At 40.3% G+C, this 24,434-nt stretch overlaps 1 protein-coding gene across 1 annotated transcript in view; it reads right to left on the bottom strand.

Annotated features, from left to right (window-relative positions):
* The window catches only part of trim62.1 (tripartite motif containing 62, tandem duplicate 1), a 41,820-nt gene that overhangs the window by 9,722 nt on the left and 7,664 nt on the right, over positions 1-24,434 (bottom strand). The window contains exon 3 of the mRNA XM_073468825.1: positions 1,529-1,624. Within this exon, the coding sequence (XP_073324926.1) occupies positions 1,529-1,624 (96 nt within the window). The remainder of the gene's footprint in view (positions 1-1,528; positions 1,625-24,434) is intronic.

Below are 24,434 nucleotides of genomic sequence, written 5' to 3'. Positions count from 1 at the left end.
AAATTTAGCGAGAGGAAGAGATGCAGGGAGACATTTCACTGTCAGCTACCTAAATGCTTCAGAGATCACTGAAGTCACAGTTCGGCTCTCTTCCAGGCAGAGCACTCTGTGCAAATAGATGTAGATCTAATGAGATCAGCTCATTTCCAATGAGCCGTGGGGGCGGCTGAAAGGCCTACAATCTAGCAGTCAGAGTGAGTGGATGGACCGGCTGAAATTGACAGGGGATGGGCTCTCTGGCAGCTGAGGGTCCTGCAGTGCAGAACTCAAGAAGACAGAGGAGTGATGCTGTGACATCAGACAGCAGGTACAAAAACAAGAGGAAGGGGAACGTGCCACTGAAATGACAAACAATGCTGACGGCTGCAATATCGTCTCCACCAGAGACCTTTTTCTTGGTCAATAGCTTCAGTGTCACCACAGGAGAGACAGGAGACGTGTATGTGTGTGTTTGTGTTTTTGTGTTTGTGTGTGTGTGTGTGTGTTGAGAGCTGACATATCGAGTGGATGCTCATGGTTCGCTGATTAAAACAAGGTGTCGAGACTAAACAGCCGCTCAATAAACCAATTTACCTGTCGGAATTTAACTGTCAATCTGAATCAGTTTGGAGGAAAAGACGGATAATCAGTGACTGAAAGACTGCACACGCTAAACAGACCCGTCCGTTATTTCCTGACATTTTTTCTATAAGAACTTCATCTACTAGCTGAGCATTACTGTCTCCATTTGATTGCTTATGATGCAAACAAGGATGCTTTGTTTCTGTGAATATCCAAGCGCTCTGTTACGACTGACTTCCCATGACATTTGTTGGTGTATAATTAATTACTTGTTATATTTAAATGGCAATTCTGACATTTATTTTGGTATTACTCAATTAACAGTTCTGTCTGTAAAATGTCAGAAAAGTATGATTAATGGTCTTCACACTTTCATTAAGCCCAGGATGGGATGTGATTTAAGTGGGTTTGTTTTGTCCAACCAACAGACCAAAACACAAAGACTAGAGCTGAAACAATTGCTTGATAAACTTAATCTTTTAAATACCTTTTTTAAAGCAAAAATGCCAAAAATGCACAGGTTATGGCTTCTCAAATGTGGATGTTTGCTGATTTTAAAGCATTTCATGATGGTTAAAGGAGTATCTTTTCATTTCAAACTCTTCATCAGATAAAACAAGACATCTGAAAACATGATCTCAGATGTAGATGTTGATGAATTTTGTCTACTTAATCGACAAACTGTTTCAGCTCAAGACTTGAAAGAAAGAATTATTTCAAGTCTTTAGAGTTCCTACACACTTACTGACTGGTTTGTGCGTATTGTCGTGAACTGAATGTTTTGGTACTAATACTCCACCTTATGGTCTGGAACGGCCATTTATCCAGTATTTTCTGACATTTTTATCCACTACATAAATAAGGAAAACAATTCTTAGATGCTGCTTTGTGCACCTGAATGATTTCTGCTGGTGCAGCTCTACATATGAGGATTGTTCTGTTGAACAATGTTGTAATGTTTCAGTACCTTGGTCTCAGTAAGTTGTCTTTGCAGGAGCTGCAGGGCCTCAGTGTGTCCCTTCTCACTGTCCTGCAGGGTGGCCAGCTGCTCCTTCATCTCCCTCTGCAACACAACAAAACAACAACAAACAACAGGTCAGTAATAAGTTATTGGAAGTCGATATAACAGAACAGCAGAATGCTGTTCGAAGGATTTTGTTAAATATTGTATGACACTTAAAAAACCCTTCACTTCTTCTTTGCTCAAATAAAGTCAGTTACTTAAAAATAAAGCCAATATATCTGGCAGGCAGACATTTTTGCAACTCTAAATTCTATTATAATTATTTAAATTGTATTATTTGTGTAACAGCTCTCTCTGCTCAGGAACGACGAGGCAGCAAAGATTTAAGCCTCAGCAACAAAACAAGCAAGGCAGATGGAGAGCGAGATATGAAAGAGATAAAATGAAATCTCTGGAGATGTTGGGGTGTGTATGTCAGAGAAAACTGGGTCTCATCTCTAGTCAGGCACATGCTGGCAGAACCTGCACTGCTCAGCCATCTCCGAGACTCCCCAAGGCAGCAGAGAGGCTCTGCGGGAGCTGGCTGGGACGGCTGCTGTCACGAACGGCAGGGAGTTTTTATGTGGGTCCCCTGTGCCAACAACACCGGCGCACTCAGATTTAGCTTTTAGGACAGAAGTGGTTCAGCAGACGGCCTCCATTAGGTAGAGACTTGTTTATACAATTGTGCAAAGAACTGTGGGTACAAGACTCAAGGTGCAGCTCTGCTCTTTGTTAATCAGCTCTCAGCTGATGTTTTCATGCTGAGTAAATAAAGAATTAGCAGGAGGAGAGTTCTCTCCCAAACTTTAATCTGTTGAAAATAAAAACTTTTCGGGTTACATCACAGACTTGCAGAGTTTTCACTGGGGCACCCAATGTATTATCAAACAAGGTTGAAGAAGAAGTAGCTCTGTGAAGCTATACACAACGGTGCTTTCAGCTAAAATGCCTTACATGCTAACATGCTCACAATGACAATGCTAAAATGCAGATGTGTAGCAGGGTCACCATATTCACAATCTTAGTTTAGTATTTTTAGCCAGCTAACATTTGGTAATTTGCACAAAACCCAAAGTAGAGCCGAGGCTGATGGGAATGTCATTAGTTCTGAAACTATTTGCTCATAAACCAGAACACTGGAAAAATTTGATGTTTGAACTAATGGTTGTTCCAGATGAAAAAACAGGGAAGACGAGAAGAACAGTTTATGAACAGAGTGTATAAAAAGATGCTGGAAACAAACGGATGACAACAGACCACATGAAAAAACACTTGCTTGTTTGCACGTTATTTAATTTTGAGGGTTTTCCCCGACAACACAGACAATGTGACCTGATTCACGAACCAAAAAACACGGTTGGATGGACAGTTGGACAGAAGAAGCAATCGGAAGATGTCACTCTGTGCTCTGGGGCATTATAGTGAGCACTTATAACTTAGCAATTTTTTGACATGTTATAGACTAAATAGTAAAATCGATTAATTGTGAAAATAGTTGGCAGATTAATCAATAATGAAATCAATAGTTACAGCCCTATGCATGCTGACACATTTTGGTAAACAAGTGTAGGAACACATGTCCATCGCCTCTGCATTACACTGAGGCCCTGTTTTTCTTGTTAAACTCTTCTTGTTAAACTTCTTTTTAAATACTTCTTTCTCTTTTCTTCTTTTTAATTTTTTAAACTTTGAGTAATAACTGAGGACTCGCCCGGCCAGCGTTATTCTCTAGTTATTTCCGTCAAGAAAGTTGAATTAGTTCGATCAAAAGTTCAGAGTCACCACTCCATGCAAGAAGAAGACCTTTATTACGACCAACACTGTTAATAAAGACCTACAGTAATTGCCTGCATCAACAAACTGTGTTAACGGTTTGCAACAAGATAGACTCTGTGTCACGCCGAGACCGGCCTGCCTCCAACGCTCACAAGCGGTGCCATCCCGCTGGGCAGTGGACCGGGACCTTCCTGCTGAGTACTGGACGGACTGCGCTCTCCCTCCGACACCTGGACGAGAGAACCACCCACTGGGAGACCGGACGAGCTGCGACTTCCCTCCGGCTCTTGGACCGGCACTGCAAGCCCGCAGATGAGCCGCGACTCAACTGCTGCTCTTGGACCGGCACTGCAAGCCCGCAGTGAAGCCATCAACTCCGGCGAAAGGTTCAAAGTGGTGGACGTCCCAACTCTTCAGGCAAAGTAGGCTAAACACCCATGCACACTGCTGGAGTCACACGCATGTTTCCTGAGTTGGTGTCTCTTTACTTTTCATTCATAGTAATCTTTAATTAATAAGAAATCCGGTTAGGGTCTCGTTAGTGTCAAAATTACTCCCGTAATCTTTGAATGCTTCCCAGACTCGCGACTTTACCATTCGCCCATGTCCATATATTCATTACCATGATCATTTAGTCTCCACATTTTATGTTATCATTGTTGTTTGCTTAAATCATCCTTTCATTTATTCACCCTGATTTATTTAGTAAATAAACATATTTAACCGTACGTCGTTGTCTGTGCAGGTTTGTTTTAATGTGGAGAACCGATGGAAACTGTGTAGAAATCACTGCTTCATTTGTGAGATTGAATAAATTGATCTGAAATTGATTAAAATTGATACAAGTTAACCTTGTTTAGTCGAATTTGATTAATTACCTCCGGATTATTCAAATAGATAAAACATCGGAGGTGGTGCCCCATTAACGAGTGTTTTATTAATCGCCAGTGATTAATAAATTACATTTATTGGTAGTGTATCTCCTACACAAGCCTTCAACAGAACATGGCAGGCGTGGTATCATCCCCAGGTATGCAGGGGATGTACTAACTTCTGTTACTGCAATGAACAATAACATTCAGAAGAAATGGGGAATCAAAAGGGTACAAAAATACACTGCATCATGGATCTGATTATTAAAACCTGAAAGTCTTTGAGGTGGTTAAACAGCATTCTGGTAACTATCCAGAGACTGAATTTCTGCTCATTAAAAAAAGCTTTGAGTTAACTCAATTTTATAAAAGACACAACTGAGCATCAGTGGAATTATGCCAATGCATTCAATACAGACAAACAAATCAGCCTCAAGTATAAACATACACATCCACATCATCATCCACAACACGGCTTCAAATGGAACAGTGCATTGCAGAAAAGCCTTCTCCATAAAATGACATATATCTGTGGCAGTAAAACTGGCATCATTTTATCTGCCCTGGGATTTTTATCAAAAGGAAACAACCTGGCACAAGCCTCATTTATTTCAAACCCCTCCATTATGCCAACCCCTGCTGCTGGTCTCTTTGCTCATGTAACCTGTGCGTCACTTTGTCTGTGATCCACAAAGTGTCACCTCCCCTGAACACCAACCACGGCTAAAAATCCACCAAATGGAACTGTCAGCTTAGCGGGGCAAAGAAAACAACCATCAGTCAGCTACTGGGTTAGAAAATGCCACAGTAGAGCTCCACTGAAAGGAAAAATACATAATAATAAAACCATCTAGACTACCAGGGGAAAATTAAGGTTATGATACCTTACTATATACGATACTATAGAGTAAAAAATAAGCTGTGCATCAATTTGTGATGCATTAGAGAACCCTTGACCTCGACCATTAGCTGCTAAATTAAAAAGGAGCAGATGCAGGGTGTTGAAGATGAAGCATGTTTCTTGTCAAGGACAGAAACAGTGGAAAACAATGGTTGGTGCAGTGGGGGAGCGTGGCTCTACATGCTAATGATAGGAGTGCGGCAGGCTCAGCAGGCGCTCCGCCTCATCGCTACACGCTTGTCTGCGGCAGGTCAAAGGCCGCTCCCACACACTGAGAAAGACCGACACTGACAGACTGGCAGAGAAAACATGCTCATCCGCTCTGCTGCTGCTGCCCATCGCCTCACTGACTGACTGGTCAGGGAAGGGCAACTTCAAATCTTCCTGCCGTCACGCTAATGGAGAGATGTATCAGCACAAACCCACCCTCTCTGAAATCTAGAGCTGAAAGCAACGATTATCTGTTGATTATTTTCCCAATAATTCCCAACCCGATTAGTGTTTTGGTCTATAAAGTGTCAGAAAATGGTGAAAAATGTCAATCAGTGTTTCCCAAAGCCCAAGATGACGTCTTGAAATGTCTCGTTTGGTCCACTAGATATTCAGTGTACGGTCCGAGAAGAGTAAAGACATCAGAAAATATTCATATTTAAAAGGGAAAGTTCACACAAAAATGAAAATTCAGTAATTGACAATTGAAAATCAACTGAAGTAGATGGGGACTTGTTTTAAAATGTGAAAAAACAACCAAAAAAATGTAAGAAAAAAACATAAAATGGCATCGCACTGTAATCCAAGTCTCCTGAAGCCCAGAGATCTTAAATTGATTTGATAAGACAATATTTGCACCTACTTCTGACATTGTGTGCGCTAACACTTTTAGCTTAGCAGCTACAGTGAAGATTAGGTGTAAATCGGATCCAAAATTGTCCTGAAAAGATGTTATTGACATAATTTTTTAAAGGTGAAAGCTTAACTGTAGTTGCTAAGCTTAAAGTGTTAGCTGCACCCAGTCTGAAGTGGGTGCATGAGCTCAACCCTGCTTCATGGGTGTAAATAACATGTTTTCAAATTAATTTTGGATCTCTGGGCTTCCGGCAACTTGGATTACACTTCTCAGTTGTATGGAGCCATTTTATGTTTCTTTTTTTGTTTGTTGCTGTTTTGCTGTGAAGCTCCAGACAATGTTTTGTAGACTATGAAACTCCACCCGGGCGAGTAGATAATGACTCAATTTTTTCGCTTTTGGGCTCTTAAACTGTTCCTTTAAGAAGCAGGGATCAGAATTTCGAGAGAAAACCTGAAATCATCTGCAGTGTTTCTTTTGATAAACAAGTTTTAGATTCTTGTTGTCTAGTAGTTTTTGCATCATCCCCAAACTGGGTATATCCACTCTGTTCCTGTTACTGGATAGAACTGATACTAAATTAAATGCATGAGAGAATGTGAAAAGTATTTAAGATAGCAAATCCGCATTTTAGAAAAAGCAAAATCAACTTCGGTAAAATCATCTCCTCATACTTCAAGGCCCTAAAGCCTCCTCCATAACGTGCAATTACATAATCCTCTTTAATCTTCCTGGAAGCAAAATACGTCCTTTGAGTATCCTACAGATGGAGATTTTCTGTGGTGACATTTCTAGCAGCAGCAGAAAAAGGCACAGCTGTAGTGTCTGTTACTACAACATGAGTGATGAGTGAGGAATGAGGATGTGACTCACTGGTATCGAGAGGAACAGTGTGCATGACGACAGGCAAAACCATTGATATGTGACAAAACAAAAAAATGCAGGTGAATGAACGCTGGTATCGGCAGAGACAAGGACGTTGTATGTGAGCGTATGCATTGTTTGGAGGCGTCTCTCTCTCCTGTCCATCGCATCTGGCCAAGACAAGTCTGACATGACATTTCCCCAGGACGTCTAGATGCAGGAAATGGGGGTCACGGCTGGGGGATTATAAATCTCAAACTCATTTCATCCTGCTGTCACTCCCAGCTCCCTCTTCCTCTCCTGTCAGGTTAGCACCTCTGGTAGATATTTACAAGGAAATAAATTCATAAAATGATAAACTGCTTCTTCAAAAGTCTGCATGAGGCAAAAAACTCCTTATACTTTCCTTTCAGCTGCGATTTCGATTACATTCAGCAGGATTTTGAAGAGCTTCAAACTGCCAGCCCTGATGAAGAGGCGAACAAAACACATGCAGTGTCCCAGCATGAATAATAAAAAGCCTACAGGGTGGAGAACTTCCTCTCTCACACACAGACAGGACTAGCTTCCAGTGATTTCATCCACATGCATCGATGACAGGAAATATTAAAAACTGGGGAAACTGCAACTCATCTCCTTACTGGAAGACATATAGAGTACAAGGCCAATATCATACTTAGACTTTCATCTGAGAATGCAAACCCCAGCAGAGCCCGCAATAACTCAATGCACTGCAAGTGATTTTCACAAGGACGGACAGTTTGGCACAACCTTCGTCGAGCTGAGGGTGTTATTCTGTCAGGTAGCCGACAGGGTGGGTAAAAAGGACACCAGCCAATGACAGAGCAGTGAACACACTGCAGCCGTTACAGTCGGCCAGTGAGCTTTATGGGCTCACACATGGACCAGGTCTGAAATATGTCGTCCACACCCAGGTACAGAGTCAAAGGAGAAAAACATGCTGGGAGCTCAAGGTTATCAGCTTGGATATTACAAGTGAAGCAACACATTTTGCACACACCCACAACTTGACAGATTTTTCCTCACCATTAAGTGACCAAAAATCTCAGACCACATTATATAACATTATATATAAACTAGCTATCGGCGACGCATAGTCTTAATTCATGCAAAGGCATTTGGCAACCATGGTAACCGGGGTCACCACAGGAGTGCAGAGATTTTCCCTGATGTGACAGACAGTAAAAAAAGATTAAGAAATGAAGGTGTTTTGTGCTTGTGTTGTCTCTCACGGTAACTACCCCTCCATTATATGATGTACTAAATGCCTGTTTCTACCAGTTTATCATTGTACTATATAATATATAGATTATGATGTATATTGTATGTCTTTGTAAGCTCTTCGTGAGACCATAGAGCAAGCCCCCAGGCAGAGTATCAGTCACTTGATGCACTTGGGCCCAAAAAGACTTTTTCCCATAAGCTTACATTGTGCAGGAAGCAGCTGTAAAGTGGTGGGTACATTTTTTTGAGCGTCACAACTTCCCTTAAAAGACTCGTTTCACTATAAGGATTTGAGCCATTCAGTCTGCTAACATATGGAAAGTCTATAGAAGCCACAAGATTAAATCATTTTAATCCCATTCAAGTTAGCTGGACGCTAAACCGGAAGTAAGATGGCTTGGTCGGCAGAAGTCTCTAGTAACTCACGGTTATCATACCAAGTACATTTGCTTGCTGAAATAACATCTAGAAAAAAAACTAAACTGTATGTAAACTAGTGTGTCTTCATGCTTACAGCTCTTGGTGTGTAATTAAGTAAGTGTGAGCATGAACTAAACAGCAACAAATGATCTTTTTTCTTAGTCTGAACTGAATAAATTGAGTATATCAAGTGTATAATCTAATATTCGCTCCTGTTCAACCACAAGTGAAAATATTGTGACTCTGGCGGGAATAAATTAGTAAAACAGCAAGAGGAAACATGAACATTCATGTCATTACTTGATTCAGCTGAAGGTAAAAATGGTACAAGCAGGCAAGCAAACAGAGGAGAGAGCCAAGATAAATAATCTGCTAGTGGACTAAAAGTAAAAGTAAATCTAGAAAAAGGCCTGTGTTTTCTAATTGGGACACAGAAGCCAGGAGTAAGTGCAAACACACAAATACAACAGGCCATCTCATCAGCAGGTTGTCCACATGAAACATGTTGACAAGCGACTAGCCTGTGCGTGGTCATGTCCTCACAGCGCGAGGACCCTTTCACAGCACTCAATGCCAGGCCGAGTGCAGCCTAAAGACACTGACACGGGCAGCAGAGAAAGAGCTAACAGCCGACCTCCACCAGCGAACAGCAGCTACTCATGTCACAACATCAGAAATACTAGCTGTGATGTAAGCTTTGTGTTCTGAGGTGCAGGATTTTCAAAATATTTTCTTTTATTTCTGACACATTGTTCTTACAAGAGCAGCCATTCGGAACAACAACAAAATGCAGACTAATGACCTTTGGGAATACAACAAATTGCCTTTCAAAATGTTTCTTTATATGTTATACAAGTCATCATTTTTATGGATAAGCCAACAGAGGTTGATTTATTTAGGATAAACAATTGGCTAAAGCATTTGAAGCCAATCATAGAAATGTTTCACCTGTCTGTCTGGTGGGACGGCAGTCCGCCTCCTCCAGCCCAAAGGTGGCAACCAAAACAAAAACTTATGAAAAGAAACAAAAAGCAGAACAACAAAAGTGCTGTCTCAGTCTGCAAACTCTGGTGTATTTGTTCCAAGACATCAAATTGAGCTCAAGCTGCTGCTTACATCCCACAGCCTTGTTTCCTCTAGCATCAGCAGAGCCTGCAGCCTCTCCAGGGGGGGACAAGTGCGTCCCTGCAGCCTGAGCTCAGCCAGCAGAGCAGGCAGAGGCCAGCTGAGCTGACTGCGCAGGAACTGGCTCAGAAAGCTGCAGGACAGAGACACACTGTTCACCGCCAACATCTGTCCTGGAGAGACAGAAGCAGCCACAAGAACAGTCTGTACAGTACGTTGGTATTTACTTCATAAATATGAAAGAGGTTTCTTTGTGTGCTTCTCATATCAGACCTCCTGCGAAGTCCACTCCTCAGTTACAGTATAGAGATGATTTGCTGGCATATATGATCATTTTTAATCAGGGCTGCAAATAGCAATTATTTTCATTATTGATTGTATTTTCAAATCATTAGTATAGTGCTGCAAAATTACAAAATTGACTAATCGATTGACAGAAAATTAAATGCCAACCGGTCTGTTAATCAATTGATTGCTTAAGTTGAATGTCAAGCAAAATGCAAAATGCTGGTTCAACCTTGTCAAATGTAGTCACTTTAAACAGTACGGCTGTAAATCGATTATGTTTCTGTTTGGACTGTTGGTTGGACAACACAAGCAGTATGTCAGCGTGGGCTCTGCAAACCTGTGATGGGCATTTCTACCTCCACCAAGGTGGTTACGTTTTTGACTATGTCCATTTGTTGGTTGGTTGGTTACTAGACGGATTTCTACAAAACTTGGTGTGGATCCTGAAAAAAGGGAAGGATCCAGGATTTTTTTCCCACTTTCTTTAACATTATTAGATAGGGCATGTTTTTCCCCACATTTGTAAAGTTTTCAGGGAATAATGCATGGAACTAGATGAAAAAATCCTGTGTATTAGGTATATTAGGTGGCTGGTACAAACAGATGCAGATCCAAATAAATATCCGGATCTCGCCGATTTACATGTTATATTTGATATTGGATCAGCCTTGACTGAATTACAGGTGACTGTTGGGCCTTGGTGAAGGTATGCGCTTGACTGAGTGCTGTTCTAGTTGAACATTTTCTGACATTGTATAGACTAAACAATGAATTGATTTATTGACAAAATAAAAAAATAATGTTAAAAAAATTTGGTTTCAGCCTTGAGTGACTTCATTGTTTAGTCTATGGAATGCAAGAAAAAGTGGAGAAAGTGCTCCACACACACAGTTTCACAGACCTCAAGGTGAAATTGTTTTTTAAGAGTCCAAAAACCAAAGATATAAAAAGTACAATGATAAAAATAAAGAATAAACAGCAGCAAATTCGTATATTGCATGAGGTGAAAACTGGGCATGTTTCACACTTTTGAATGACAAATGACTTAAATATACATCTTTCATCATTCTTTTGAAAAATGTACAGAATAAAAAAAGATTAATCTTTCAAAATGTATGTCAATTTACTGAATGACATCAACATTTCTGATCGATCAACAAAAATATCTTCGTAATAATTTTTATCCAAATTATTTTAATAAATTAAAACTGCTGTGACTGATCCTGGGTCTGAGCACCAGATCACTAATGACCGCCATATCTACAACTCCTATTTTACAAAAACATTTGGTAAAAGCAGTGGGGATGGAGTAAAAGCGCTGATGCTGGCGGCCCCCTCCAGTCCTCTGAATATAGGGCACGTCATGTAAATGATGAATGCTCAGAGGCTGCTGCTCCACTTCCTGGAGCGAGGAAGGGCACAGAGTATGCAAATGTACTACCCCAAACATGAATAGCTAAAGAAAAAAAACACAAAACTGCATGCCATTTAATATCTTTACCCTTAAAATAAAAAAGATTTGTGATGTTTGAATCACGGGAGTGTGTGGTGTTTGCAGGGCAGCAGAGCAGTTGGACATCTGATATCTTTTAGAAAGACAGACAGGTCTCGAAGCTATCATTGTTAAGTTTGATCATCTACACAGCACAGGACAGGCTATTTAAGAGGAACAGGGGGTTTGTCTTTGGCACAAGAGTGGAAATATGAGAGGTGTTGAGCGATAAGAGAGAGCGTGCTGCTTGTTAAGAGTCACCAGCTTCACAGAAACACTCACCGACAGTCCTGAGGCTGTTTTCTCCTGACTGCCGAGCAGAACTAGCTTCTGCAGAGCTATTCAAATAAGGAGTCCAAGATAGATACACAATTTTCACAGCTGATGTGGAAAATGTATTTGACAGGCAGCCAGTTTAAATGCTTTCAGGGCTAATATGAGATTTCAGAATATTCTCACTACGGCAACCAGTTTCAACACATCTTTGAAGAGCCATCAATCAGCCCTGTCAAGAGCAGGATGCTAATCTTGGAGAGGGCTATGCATCATCTCAACAGGCAGCTGATGAAAGAAAAGCAAAAATTCATTAACAACAAAAAAGACGCACTTCCTTAAGGCATGTGAGATTACATAAAATCTTAAATAAACCACAAACTTCTCCAATGATTCCCAACGTCTATAATAAGTTGAAAAGAAATGGATCATGAATGAAACTGGTTTAAGTGGCTGTATAAGGACACAGCATCTGGTTGTGCAGCAATTAGGACTGCAGCAATGTATTGTTTTCAGGATATACAGTGGTATGAAAGTTGACAATTATCATACTGTGTACATTTGCTTATTTACGCTATTGATTTCCACCGCAAAAAAAAATAATTCAAGTTTATATCAAGTTTTATGTCTGTCAGGTAGGGTTAGGCCTATTTAAAAAAAAAAAAAAACTGTTTAATATAAGGCCTAAGACTTGACTGGACCAGTAATACCGAATTTCACCACTAGATATTACATGAGACTGTGCCGCTCCCGAGAGGATTAATAAGGGCCCATTAATTCTCATTCATGTAGCAGCACTACAGTCCATCAGGGCAACTACAATATGTTGTGTTTTCATGTCTCACGACAACAATTTAACTTAACTTTTCTTCTTCTAAAGTTTAACATCAAATTAATAATTAAAATAAGACTGGAGAAAAGATTAATCAATTAGTTTTTCACAACACATTCCTGATAACGAGATTTTATTATGAAACATTAAGAAATGAAGACTGAGCCCCGAGAGGGCGTTTTTATTTGAAGAAGTGTTACAAGAGGTGTTGAGAAACCTATTTCCATTCTGTTAAGGACCATTGTAACTCATAATAATTACAATAATTATATAATGCCATGAACTGTATTACCTTGAAACTGTGATATTTTCTAAGATGGTTATTGTACCATGAAAATCTCATACCGCTGCAACGCTAGCAACAACCAAACTCACAGAACAACTCACAAGTTGATTTAAATCTGGAATCTTTCAGTTCATTTTCTACACATAAGAGGCGTTGTCAACGCGCAAAGACCTAAATGCCTCTGAACAAAATTGGATAGACTTTAAAGCAAACAAAGCAATGACATGTTTGACACAGCACAAAGCGACATATGCAAGTTGCGACGGTGCTTGTTTCGCTTTCAGGCGGGAAAAAAAAATGGCAACCTGGTCACAATTTTTTTTGCTAAATAGAACACTGAAATGTGTTCGACACTTTTAAGGAGAAAGATACGTAGTGCAGTAACAGACACCGCAGCCCTGCAGACCGGATCCAGTTAGATAGACTTATAACCCGCGCATGTGATTGAGAGGGCGGCCAGAAGCATCTGCCAGAGCAAATGAAACATGAGCTTGTAGATTCTTCTGGTTCCCAAATTAGGAATTTCCAGTTCTGTTCAAGAAGTAAAAAAAAAACACATTAAAAATGTAATATTTTGTTTTTTAGCATTCCCTAAGGAACAACATTTCCCATAAGCCTGCTTGACAGAAGAGATGGGTCCATTGGCGAGTAGGGAAGCTGTGGTGGAAACTTGGTGTACCTTTATGCTTGTTACTGTGTTGAGTATTTTGCTTCTCTAGCACCTTGTAATATATGGGATATTTACAAATAAATGTACTTTTGCGAGTTAAAGGGGTTGCTTGCAACTTTGGGCAGCAGAGAGATCAGATATGTCTGTAATAACAGCAGGACAGAGAGGAGCCAACAGTGTAGAAGTTTTTAGAGAGCTGAGATAACAGCTAAAAAGTTCAAGAAAGATGACTGCAGAAGACAAAGTTAGTGATTTTTTTGAATATGGACTAAACTCTATGCTTAAAATTAAGCTTGGTGCTTGCTCTCTCTCTCTCTGTGGATTTTTGCTTGGTGCTCTGGTTCCTCTCATGGTCTGAAGACATGCAGATTAGGTTCATTGGCGTCTCTTACATTTTGTAGTTTCCAAAGAAGAAGGGCAAATAGCCAGACAGGCATCAACAGCCATATTTGGAAACTCAAACACACACAAACCAAACTCTAATGCAGGCATAACAACACAGCTCTAAAGAACTGCATCACCTCTTTGCTACTGCGCAGTGACTTCACTCTGTGGTCACACTGCTGCGTAAACATACCCCGAGAATAACCCTTGGTTATGTTTGACTGCCAGCAGATTTTCACCACAACCACATACAAGCGTGTCATCTTTCAGAAAAAGCTTCTTAGGATTAGTGAACCCCTCTAATAGTCAGCATGTTGTTAATATAAAACCATGTAGTATGTGTCAGGCACATAAATCACCTTGTGAAAAAACACGATGTGGTCGAATGCCATCCAGCACGACACAAACATGGCACGGATAACAAACAGTTTGTTTGCCTCCACTTCGTCTTTGCGGCAATGGTGCAGCTGGAAGCTATTCTGTTCTAGCTGTTTGTGTGTGTGTGCATGTGTGTGTGTGTGTGTTTGTATATGTGTGTGTGTGTGTGCGCGTGTGTGCGTGTACGACGCAGGCGTGATGGCTAGCCAGCAGCTCTATCTGACCAAATAAAGTGTGCGTCTGCTTCTCTTTCTCTCAGTCCCCTGACATCAAATAAATATTTGGGATGTACGCCTCTTTTGTCAAGTCACACTGTAAAATAACAGACTGTTTCTGCAGACACTGGCAGTACACTTCCATGAATTTTAAGTATAGCCTTCAGTCATGTCTGCATTTTATTAAATCCCCTGATGATTTTCAAATAATCTACATATTGAAGCCTGGAAGATCATATTAAACTAGAATTACCGCATCGCGGTTGTATGCTTCCGTGCACCAGTCAAGCTGCAGTTTACACCCATGTCTTTTCCGACTTGTATGATATATGTAGTCAAGAATGAATTCATTAAAAGGTATCCAGTGTATATTTGGTGAAATGGAAGTTATCACTATATTAATGTACAGAGGACTGATAGAGAGCTTCGTCATCTGGTGCAACATCAATATCAGAAAAACTAATGCATGTTTATTAGTGTTTAAATTCAAAAAGAGAATTAAAAAAACAGACTTCCTTGAATGTGTTCAGTTTTGGTCAATAAAGCCAAAGATTCTAAAATGTGGATGTATCACACACATGTTCATACCGGCAGCAGAGAAGATCTCTACAATCAGCACAGTTTCAAAGTGGGCACCCAAGGTGTGGAAATTTCTCGATTGTAAGATGCATCGTGATGCAGATGTGGAAGATTCTGCATCGATACAGAGACGGAGCATAATCCAGAGATTGCCGTCTCTGTAAATTGTTGATTTGTGGCCTCGGCTGTAAAGTAATGCTGTAATGTCACTCTCATGCTTTGAATTGTAGACAGACATTAGGATAACGTTCTTGTAATGCTCTGCAGTAAGATTTATGTTTTAGTATTGTAATGTTTATGTACTGAGCTCTGTCACACGGATGCTGGTATTGAAAAGATGCAGTTTTTATATTGTAGACTGTTGTAGTCTTTTTATTGAAAGGACATTCTAACTATAAAGGGAATTTACATTTACATAATGTAAACTGCTTGTATTAAATGATAAAAAAGTAGCCATGTGCAATAATATAGAAAATTGTGGGCAGCCAAGATTAGTGTCACCAATTCAGTATCTGACCAAATGTGAAAAATAATTTAATTTAATTGCCCCCCAGGGACAAATAAAGTATTTTGAATTGAATTGAATATGGTCACAATCTCAATTTCTGTTCCTGACTTATGGGTTTTAATGATGGCAAGAAACATGTTTGTGTAGAACATTATCATGTCACAGTAAAGTTGACCTTTTTGGATATAAAATGTCATCACTTCATCATCTCCATTCGAAATTTAAGTGAAAATTTGTCATAATTAGCTTATGAATTCTTGGATTATGTCCAGGGGTCCATGTGTTTTGCGAGGTCACAGTGACCTCTGAACAACAAATTCTAATCAGTTTTTACTTGAGTCCAAGTGGATGTTTGTGCCAAGTTTGAATAAATTCCCTCAAGGCGTTCTTGAGATATCATGTTCACAAGAATGGGGAGTACAACCTGAATACATAATGCCTCAGGCCACAGCTGTCACCGGCACAGAGGCATAAAAAAAACTAAAACAAATTCAGGCACAAGCACAATCTGTAAACAATGAATTAATGTCTTTTTTGAACAATATTGACCATTTCAACTCACACAGGTCTTCATCAGGTGTTCTTAATCCAAACTTCTAATTATAGGGAAGTCAGAATGCCATATACTAGTAAAGCATTGTGTGCTGCATAAACAAACCACAGAAAATAAAGAGTAAAGAAGAGTAAATTATTGATCACAGTTTAGAGAGTATAAAGAGTCATTCACCTTTTTTAAGTTTGTTCCTGCTTCACTTGTTTCTGCCAGATAACGCCCTCGAAAAAACAGCTTCAGAAGTAAACACTAATTTAGCTTGAATTATGGCAGCTAAATCTTTTCATTCTCGTCCAATTTTGTTCAGCAACCAATAAAACTGTGCTTTCACATTTGGTAAAGTGTGAAATAGACATCTAAGTTACTCAGCTATATCGCCTCTGTTCAGTCTCCTACTGATCACTCCGATCACGTATACTGTGGGGTCGCTCATTTCATTAGTTAGTCATTCTCATTTACATATTTTTCTTTTATCAAGATCTGAACGACATTGTGATTTGATAGCACTTCATAAATGCCACTTGATAATCAGAAGAAACAGTAAAATCTGCGCTGCTGTGCTGTGATTTAGAACAAATCAATACAAAGATGAAGTCGTCTCATGACAACTGTGCAATCACCTGAATTGACAGTTGTCTTCTTAACTTCCGTGCCACAGAGCTGTCAATCAGGCTTAGGTAATGTCAAAATCTCTGTTTTTTTTTTTGTTCACATTAAAATGCTAATTTTCAGATTCAATCACATTTTCAAAAAGCTCAGTTTAAAGCTAACTTCAGCCAATCAGATCAACAGTAAGAGAGCGCTACCACCAGCGGAGCCAGTTGGCACATCAAACTCTTGCCAAAGCCAGTCAAAATGGATGGGTCATGATTTTCAAATAGTCTTTGAATTAGAAATATTCAATAGTTCATGTAACTACGGTTTTGTTGGTAAAAATATAGTTTCCATTGTTTTTTCCCTAGTTTTTACCTGCGCCTGGAAATAAGGCCTGTAATAACGCGATTACAGACCTTGGTAGAATAGCGTTATTTTAATCAAGACTCTGGTAAAATGTGTGAAGCACAGTCGTCGCCACATAAGGTCAGTATAAGCTCTTACTAGTTATAAAAACAGCAGGTCATCGCTAATTGAACGATCGTCGAATAGTTCCCGAGGACTATCAAATGGAATTTTTGCTTGAAATTGCCCATCCCTCGTCGAGGGAAGAGCGAAAACACCTTTCCATTGAGTAAACCCTTCAGTGTCGCTCTTTGCTCTTCTTTCAATGAAATATACTCAAATATACGCAAATCAATCGTATGATCATTCCCACACATCTGGCTCTCTTTTAAACAGTGCATGATCTTTAAACCACCATTAAGACACGTTAGAAAAGGTGAAATGAGGTTTGTCTAAAGAAGCGTTTACTCCGTCACTTCAATATATGAGAGTGCTGATCAGACTGATGCTCTTACTTGTCTCTTCCTGATTAAAGCCATTTCTCACAGCCCTCTAAACTATCTGAAAGCTAACGCTTTAAATCCTTGACGAAGGCTCGGTTGTTTTACAGCTGCAGTTATTGTAAGTCACAGTGGAAAAGAGCTTCTACTAAATGTCTGAACTGCAAACAGCTGCTGGAGCAGGAAACCTCTGTTAATGTGCACACTGAGAGCAATGATGAGCAGAGGAACCAGGGGTTGAGGACAGACTTTCCAGCTGGCTGCTTCCCACTGATTAGCCTGACCCCAGATGCATGCTAAATGCATTATGAGAAATAAACAAGCTCTTAGGGTACCTGGCCAGAGAAGCTTGAACTGGCCATACATCATGTTAACAAAGAATTTCAGAGTAAAAGAGCTAATGAGGACATCAATTACTATACAGGCCAAAGCAAGGCAGTCATGCAAAACTTTTATTCACTTTCACTGGGTGCTTTCCATTCCACACATAAAAACGCTAAAACTGATTATTTAACAGCCGTTTTCCCTCTCGACTGATGATTATACAAATGTTTGGCAAAGAACTGTTGTTCTGTTTAATTTGACGCCATTTCCCTAATCCTACGGCTAAAACTAGACTTAGCATGTGAGAGCTTTCCTAGCACGTGGCTGCCTATCAATCATCTCCTGTCCCTCTACACCTGGACTTTCACAGGGGAAAACCACAGGTTTAAACAGAAATGCAGCTCTACCCTCTCATTCAGACAAAAGAGGCATTTAACAGGGAAACATCTTCAGGCTCCCTTCAACTGGTTCGCCCAGGAAGGGGGTCAGATCCGGCTGATTGGAATCTGTGCAGTAAATGAGGACTCCTACCAGCAGCACGTCTAATTAAATCATCTGCAGCAAATCACGGAGACAGGGCATTACAAGAGATTACAGCCCGGTCCGGCCCTGCCCAGAGACCCCCGAGAACAATGGCCTATAATCTGTCTTAATTCCCCAGCTAATCAAGCAACGCAGGGCTCAGAGTCTCAAGGCTGCAGTGGTACAGCAGTTCATCCACCCAAATATTCAAGTGACAAAGCTAAAAAGGCAGCTAGGCCTGAATAATAGCTGCTCTGCAATCACTCTAAACTCATGGATTTTTAACATTTACCAAGCTCTGCAATTGTCTCCACCAAAGAACCCATTTTACTCAAACTCTCATTTCATATTGACAACTTTTTAAAAGGCTTTTCTACAGCTAAAAGGAGAAAAAGTAGCCATTTATACGACATCTTTCCCTGCTCGGTCTTCTTCATTTAATGAAACCTTTATAGCTGGTGTCACTGGTGTGCAGGCTGCTCTCCCCACTGATCCGTCTCACATTAGGGAGTGAGCATTAAGCCTCACTTTAAGCCGCAAAACTTTAAGGACAGCACTTCCCCTTTCATTCGCTAAGATGACCAGTAAATCTCTCTCCTCTCCAGCGATCCTTCCCCTCTCTTCCCCTCTGGCCTGCCAGACTAGTTGCAGCACTCACTACACTGCTGTGACCCGAACGTTTAACTAGCACACAGATACAAGTCCAAAAGCTGATGTCAACACAACAGGTACAATACATTCATTTATAATGAATCACTGAGACAAAGTCATGTGTGGGAGTTTGTGTGCTGCTGCTACAGAAAACCAATTACACTTCTGCAGAATACACCTCTTCAGAGGGCTATTTTTGAGGTCGTATAATTTGTAATGTTGCTAAGCAAATATGTGCTCAGTTGCCAGCGTGATGCAGTCTGATACAACAGCCCTGCAATAAATCCTACCTTCATGAGAGTGATAATGCTATAACTGTTTCAGAGAGGTGTTGACTAAACTTTATTGTCATTTTTTAAAGCTGTTGTTTGGAGGCTGAATTATACTGAGAGGTGTTTTTCTAATATTTGCCTGTTGGGTAAACTAGATATTAGGAACACCTCACATTAAAATCCAACGTAGCTCAAACGCACAACAAACTACATCTTCCAAAATGATCATAAAGTTGAATCAACACGGCTCTAAAAAAGTTCTAACCTCAATGAAGGTGGACTTTATTGCAGGACTATTGTATTAAACTGCATATTTTCTTTGCATAATAATTTCGTCTTTATATTACTATTTTATGGTGTGTTATTTTACCTTTATTGTCATTACATATTTAAATTGTGTTTGTTTCACTGTTACCATTTTTGTATTATTATATGCACTCCCATATAATTTGTACTTTTATCTGTTTTAGATTCAAGTGTTTATTCCTTTATGGGCACTCAATCCGTTTTATATGAGATAATTGCCTATGATTGTATCTCGTTTAATATATGTGGTTATTTTCTTTGAATTTCACCTGCTTTAGATGAGCTTATCCACATTTTACCTATTGATATACAACTTATTTATTTTATTTTAGACTAGGTGTATGAGCTCAGAGCTGCTTCATATATGTGCTCTCATGTTCATAATTTTTGTGTCATACAGGGAGCTTACATGGGTTTCTGTTTTAAACTTTTAATCTGTAAATCTTTTAATCTAGAAAGCACTTTGTGCTTAAGCTTGAAAAGTGTTACATAAATAAAATTATTTGTTTTAGCTTGATGCAAGTGGTAAACTGGCAATCGAAAGTAATATTTCTTTGTTCAGCAAAAGATCGACTTGTGTTGAGAGAGGAGAAAGAGAGGAGAAGATATAGTCCAGACGAGATCAATGCATTTGATGAGAAGGAGAGGATAATGATGACAACAAAAACTGCCAAAATCAATTTCATAAATCAAATGTTCAATTATTTTTTTGTGTGTGTGTGAGAGAGTTGGTTTAGTTTTTTTTTAGTTTTTTTATTTCATTTTTATTGATTCAAATATCGCTCATCTAATTTCAGACTTGGAGAGAATAAGCCGTCATGACAAAGTATACACTTAACAATTTACAATAAAAGTTTGAATGTTGATCGAATCATCTACTCCCTCAAGGGGTTGCCAGTTTGTGCACTAGCTAACGTTGCTAGCTACCAACCATTATCATTGCTAAGGCAAGTTAAATTAACCTTGTGAATACTAGCTAGCTAACATTTAGTTATTAATTAAGTGCATCAAGCTGGACGCATACTGAAGAACTCAGCCAATCTTACTTATTTTTTACCGCAAACTGGCGACTACCAAGACTGTTGATTAGTGATGAAACACAGATACCACATGACACCAACAGAGAATTTGGAACCAACTGTCAGAATTCTTACACAGAGATAAACACGACAATCATTGTGGACCTGAGACATATTGTAAAATTATTGATTCACAATCATAACAACATTTTAAAGGAAAAGTGACACATTTATTCTGCACCTTTCTACAAGCTTTATAGATGTATTATTTAAAAAAATTATTTGTGTACATAAAAATGTTATCAATATGACCTTTAGGTTATAGTGCTTACAACTGTTAACAAGGTTTGTAGAAAGGTTTTTTAAAAATCATCTTATCCTTGAGATACTTTTGGAAACAGGCCTTTGGTCTCTCTGTAGTTGTAAAACATTTCTCATCTGCATGTTTCCAGCCCTCTATCCTAATAGTTTAGCAGTTTTACTTGCAAGAAAACATATGGCAAATTACAAACAGACTTCTCTGTGCAGAAGGCCTACATGAACAGTTCTAATGCACAACAGATGTACCGTCATCTGACGCACTTAACTTAAGCACGAGCCAAAGTAATCATCTAAAACAAGACACAATGTTCTGAGTGATAGACACAAGAAGCACCAGCTCTACTTTCTCCAATCAATGCAGTTGTTTATCTGCTAATCTAAGAACAGCATGGGCTGAAGTAAACATGCAGCCCAGCTCTGTCCTGCCTCAAGCATCATCAGTAGTATCAGTGATAAGTGCAGTACAAGCTACAGCCTCTCTCCGGATGAGGATTTTATGCCAGCACTCCTCTAATGGAACATGACTGTTCTGTCTTTCCCCATGGCTCCATTTTCACATGAACGCTGACTCTCTGCCACACCAAACTGACTGACCGCCAAGCAGGACAGCTCACTCGTTTGGGGGTGGGTGGGTGGCGGTAAATTAGCAGGGTGGAAGGGACTGGGAACTAGCTTCCTCAAAGGAATCGGTTACCAAACAAGATATGTGGCGTTTAATAAAGCCATGTACCTGAGAAACGAGGAGGCTGAGAGAGAAGACAGAGCAGGAGGGGTGTAACAAAAAAAAAAAAAAGAGACAGGGAGAGAGAGATGGAGCTGCTAGAGGAAAGGAGAGCAGACTGAGGCGAGCCACAGGGGAGATGGCAGCCGTGGGTGCCCTTGAAATTGCCTGACTCATTACTGCAGCAGCACGGCCATGCGTGGTGATGGCAGGCTCAGAGAGAGAGAGAGCTCTCGGCTGGGCTCTGACAGTCGGAGAGTGAAAGACAGCCTTGTTTTTAAAACCACCAGAGGAATGCTTCAAAAGAAGGCATGCTCACTCTGCCTTTTCAAACGCCGCCCTGCGTCACAGCGAGGCAGACGAGGAACGTGGGACTACGTTTTCACGATTAACCCTCCTCTTTGTGGCCTGATGATGGCAGAATAACGAGGTATAAGAACTAATCAAGGACAGCCTACAGGTGCATCTGGACGCTTTGAGTGACAGGTCTGTGTGGGTGACTTACACCACAGTAATCATTTAATTCTTCAGCTGCGTGGGCTTTAGTCAGACCAGCAGCATCACTGCACAGCTGCCTGCTGCTATACCATCTACAGTATCTATAGTCTCTGCAACAAAAGTTAAGTTCCTGAGTATGCACGGATAACCAGGAGCTGCAGTCTTACTTTCCCTTCTTATCTGGTCTTACACCGCTGTCAAGTAGAGCGGAAACACATCCCCTGGGCAAGCAGACAGCAGGAAGAGTCTGTCTAGCCCTGCAAGACTGTGGTCGCACACAGCCAACTGACAGTCTCGATCAGCACAATTAAAGCGCGGTGGCTGCCGCGGCCTCCACTTTGTCCTCTGCGGGAGTTCACTGCCAACTTTGGGCCACAGTGGTGTGATAATAAGTGCACAGCTTCGTCCAGCTCTAGTCAGGGTTACAGCAATCCAGCCAACCTCTATTTAGGATGGCGCCAGAGCTCCAAGTGTATCATGACTGTGGGAGGGAACTGTAATCTCATCGCCATTAACAACTAAAATAAAAGGCTTTATTTCGCAGAACATAAAGCATGGACTTTACAGGGTGAAGAAGATTGTGGCTCAAAGATAAGGATGTCTGGTTTTCTGGTTATAACCTTGTTTAATGAGTTCAAAGACAGGCCGAACAAAAATAACACAACAAAAAACACTTAAAATGACAGAAATCTGGAGATTTCTAGTGCTGATTGTGGTTTTGTATAATGTTTTTGATCGAGACATTAGAAATACTTTTACATTAGGAGTGTTCCTGCTCTTGTGCATTACATTTTAATTGTGTTGAATGCCATCTAATGCGAGTGGTGGAATAAAACCCCTCCTAATCAGAATGCATTAGTTCCCTCTGTGAAATCTCCACTCCCTAAAGCAAATGGCAGGCAGGGCTGCAGACAAATCCTCCCCGATCCTACCTTAATGTCCTTTCTGTTGAGGAGTACGTGCAAATGTGTTGGGTGAATGTTTGCCAGATGTGTGTGCGTCACCCTGCAATGGGTCGGGTGCCGGATGTGTTTGTGCATTACAGATCTGGCTGCAGGAGCTTTCACGTGTTAGGAAAGGATGCAAATCAGCAGGAGTTAAAGCTCTCAACACAGCATCAAGACTCAGGGCCTGAGGTCAATGGAGTGACATGCCAGGCTAAGGAGATTACAGCCTGCCACACACCAACCAAGGACTGGCCTCGTCACTGGACGGCAAAACAACACTGTCAACACAGAGTTAAGGCGGTGGTGCCATGACTTAACACATGTGTTTGTGTCTGAACCCTTTGGGAATCTAATTTGTTTGAGAATATCAAATGCGTTGTAACAAGCAACGGCCATGATGCTTAACTCCAGGCTTCAGAACAGTGGTTCACAAACCAGTGGGTGATGTTTTACACTCAGGGTTGGTTAAAAAGTCTGAGTCTCTACTGTAGATGTTGAAATTTGATTTTGTCATCCTTCAAGCTCTGATTGTGAAACACACTCATAGAGTGTTTCTGCTTACTGAATACAGATGGGTTAACTACAACACAAAGGGGATGGGATATCTGCGTCATCCTGCTCGTCTTACGAGTGATGAGGTGAGCGGATGATGTAACTGGAGCGCAAACACTGCTGGAAACATGGATAGTAATAGTGAACCATTATTACTCATACATGAGTATGGATTTTTGTCTTCACTGAGAACAAAATCACAAACCAGTCACTAGAATAAATTCTGGCAATGCACATGCAGAGCAAACCACGGATATGTTGAAACTTCAGGTTTGATGTGTTGAAACTTTATATGTCTTAAAAGCTGCAGGAAGATGCTGTTTAAAGGTGTTACGTAGGTCTATATTCCAACAGTTATCACTGTTATTGAGTGTTTGGTCAGTAACCCATGTTTCTCCTCCTCCTACCCATGCAGTAAAAGAGAAAATACATTTTCTGGTATCCCTGCGCACTTTATCCAATCAAGACAGAGAACTCAATAACGAGGCAGTCCCGCTGCCAAGCTATGACAAACATTTGAAGAAAAGAAAGAGGAAAAGAGAGCTGCCTCAAAAAAATAAAAATAAAGGAGTCGTGTGGTGACGTAGAGGAGGGTTAGGACATAAAGTTAGCTAAAACGATGAAAACACTTACAGAAGCTTTCCATTCTATTTTCAATTTTACTTTGTGAAAACGCTGTGGTCTGGTTAGGTTTAGGCAAACAACACCTGCTTAGGGATGGGAAAGGATCCTTATTTTTTTGGGCCATGAACACAGTTGGAAATTTACCCATGGTGTCGTTAAAAAG

Source organism: Pagrus major, chromosome 6 (genome assembly GCF_040436345.1).
Source record: "Pagrus major chromosome 6, Pma_NU_1.0".
In the NCBI taxonomy this organism is placed as follows: Eukaryota; Metazoa; Chordata; class Actinopteri; order Spariformes; family Sparidae; genus Pagrus; species Pagrus major.
The sequence above is the reverse complement of the archived record's forward strand: the minus strand, read 5'-3'. Positions and strand labels throughout refer to the sequence as shown.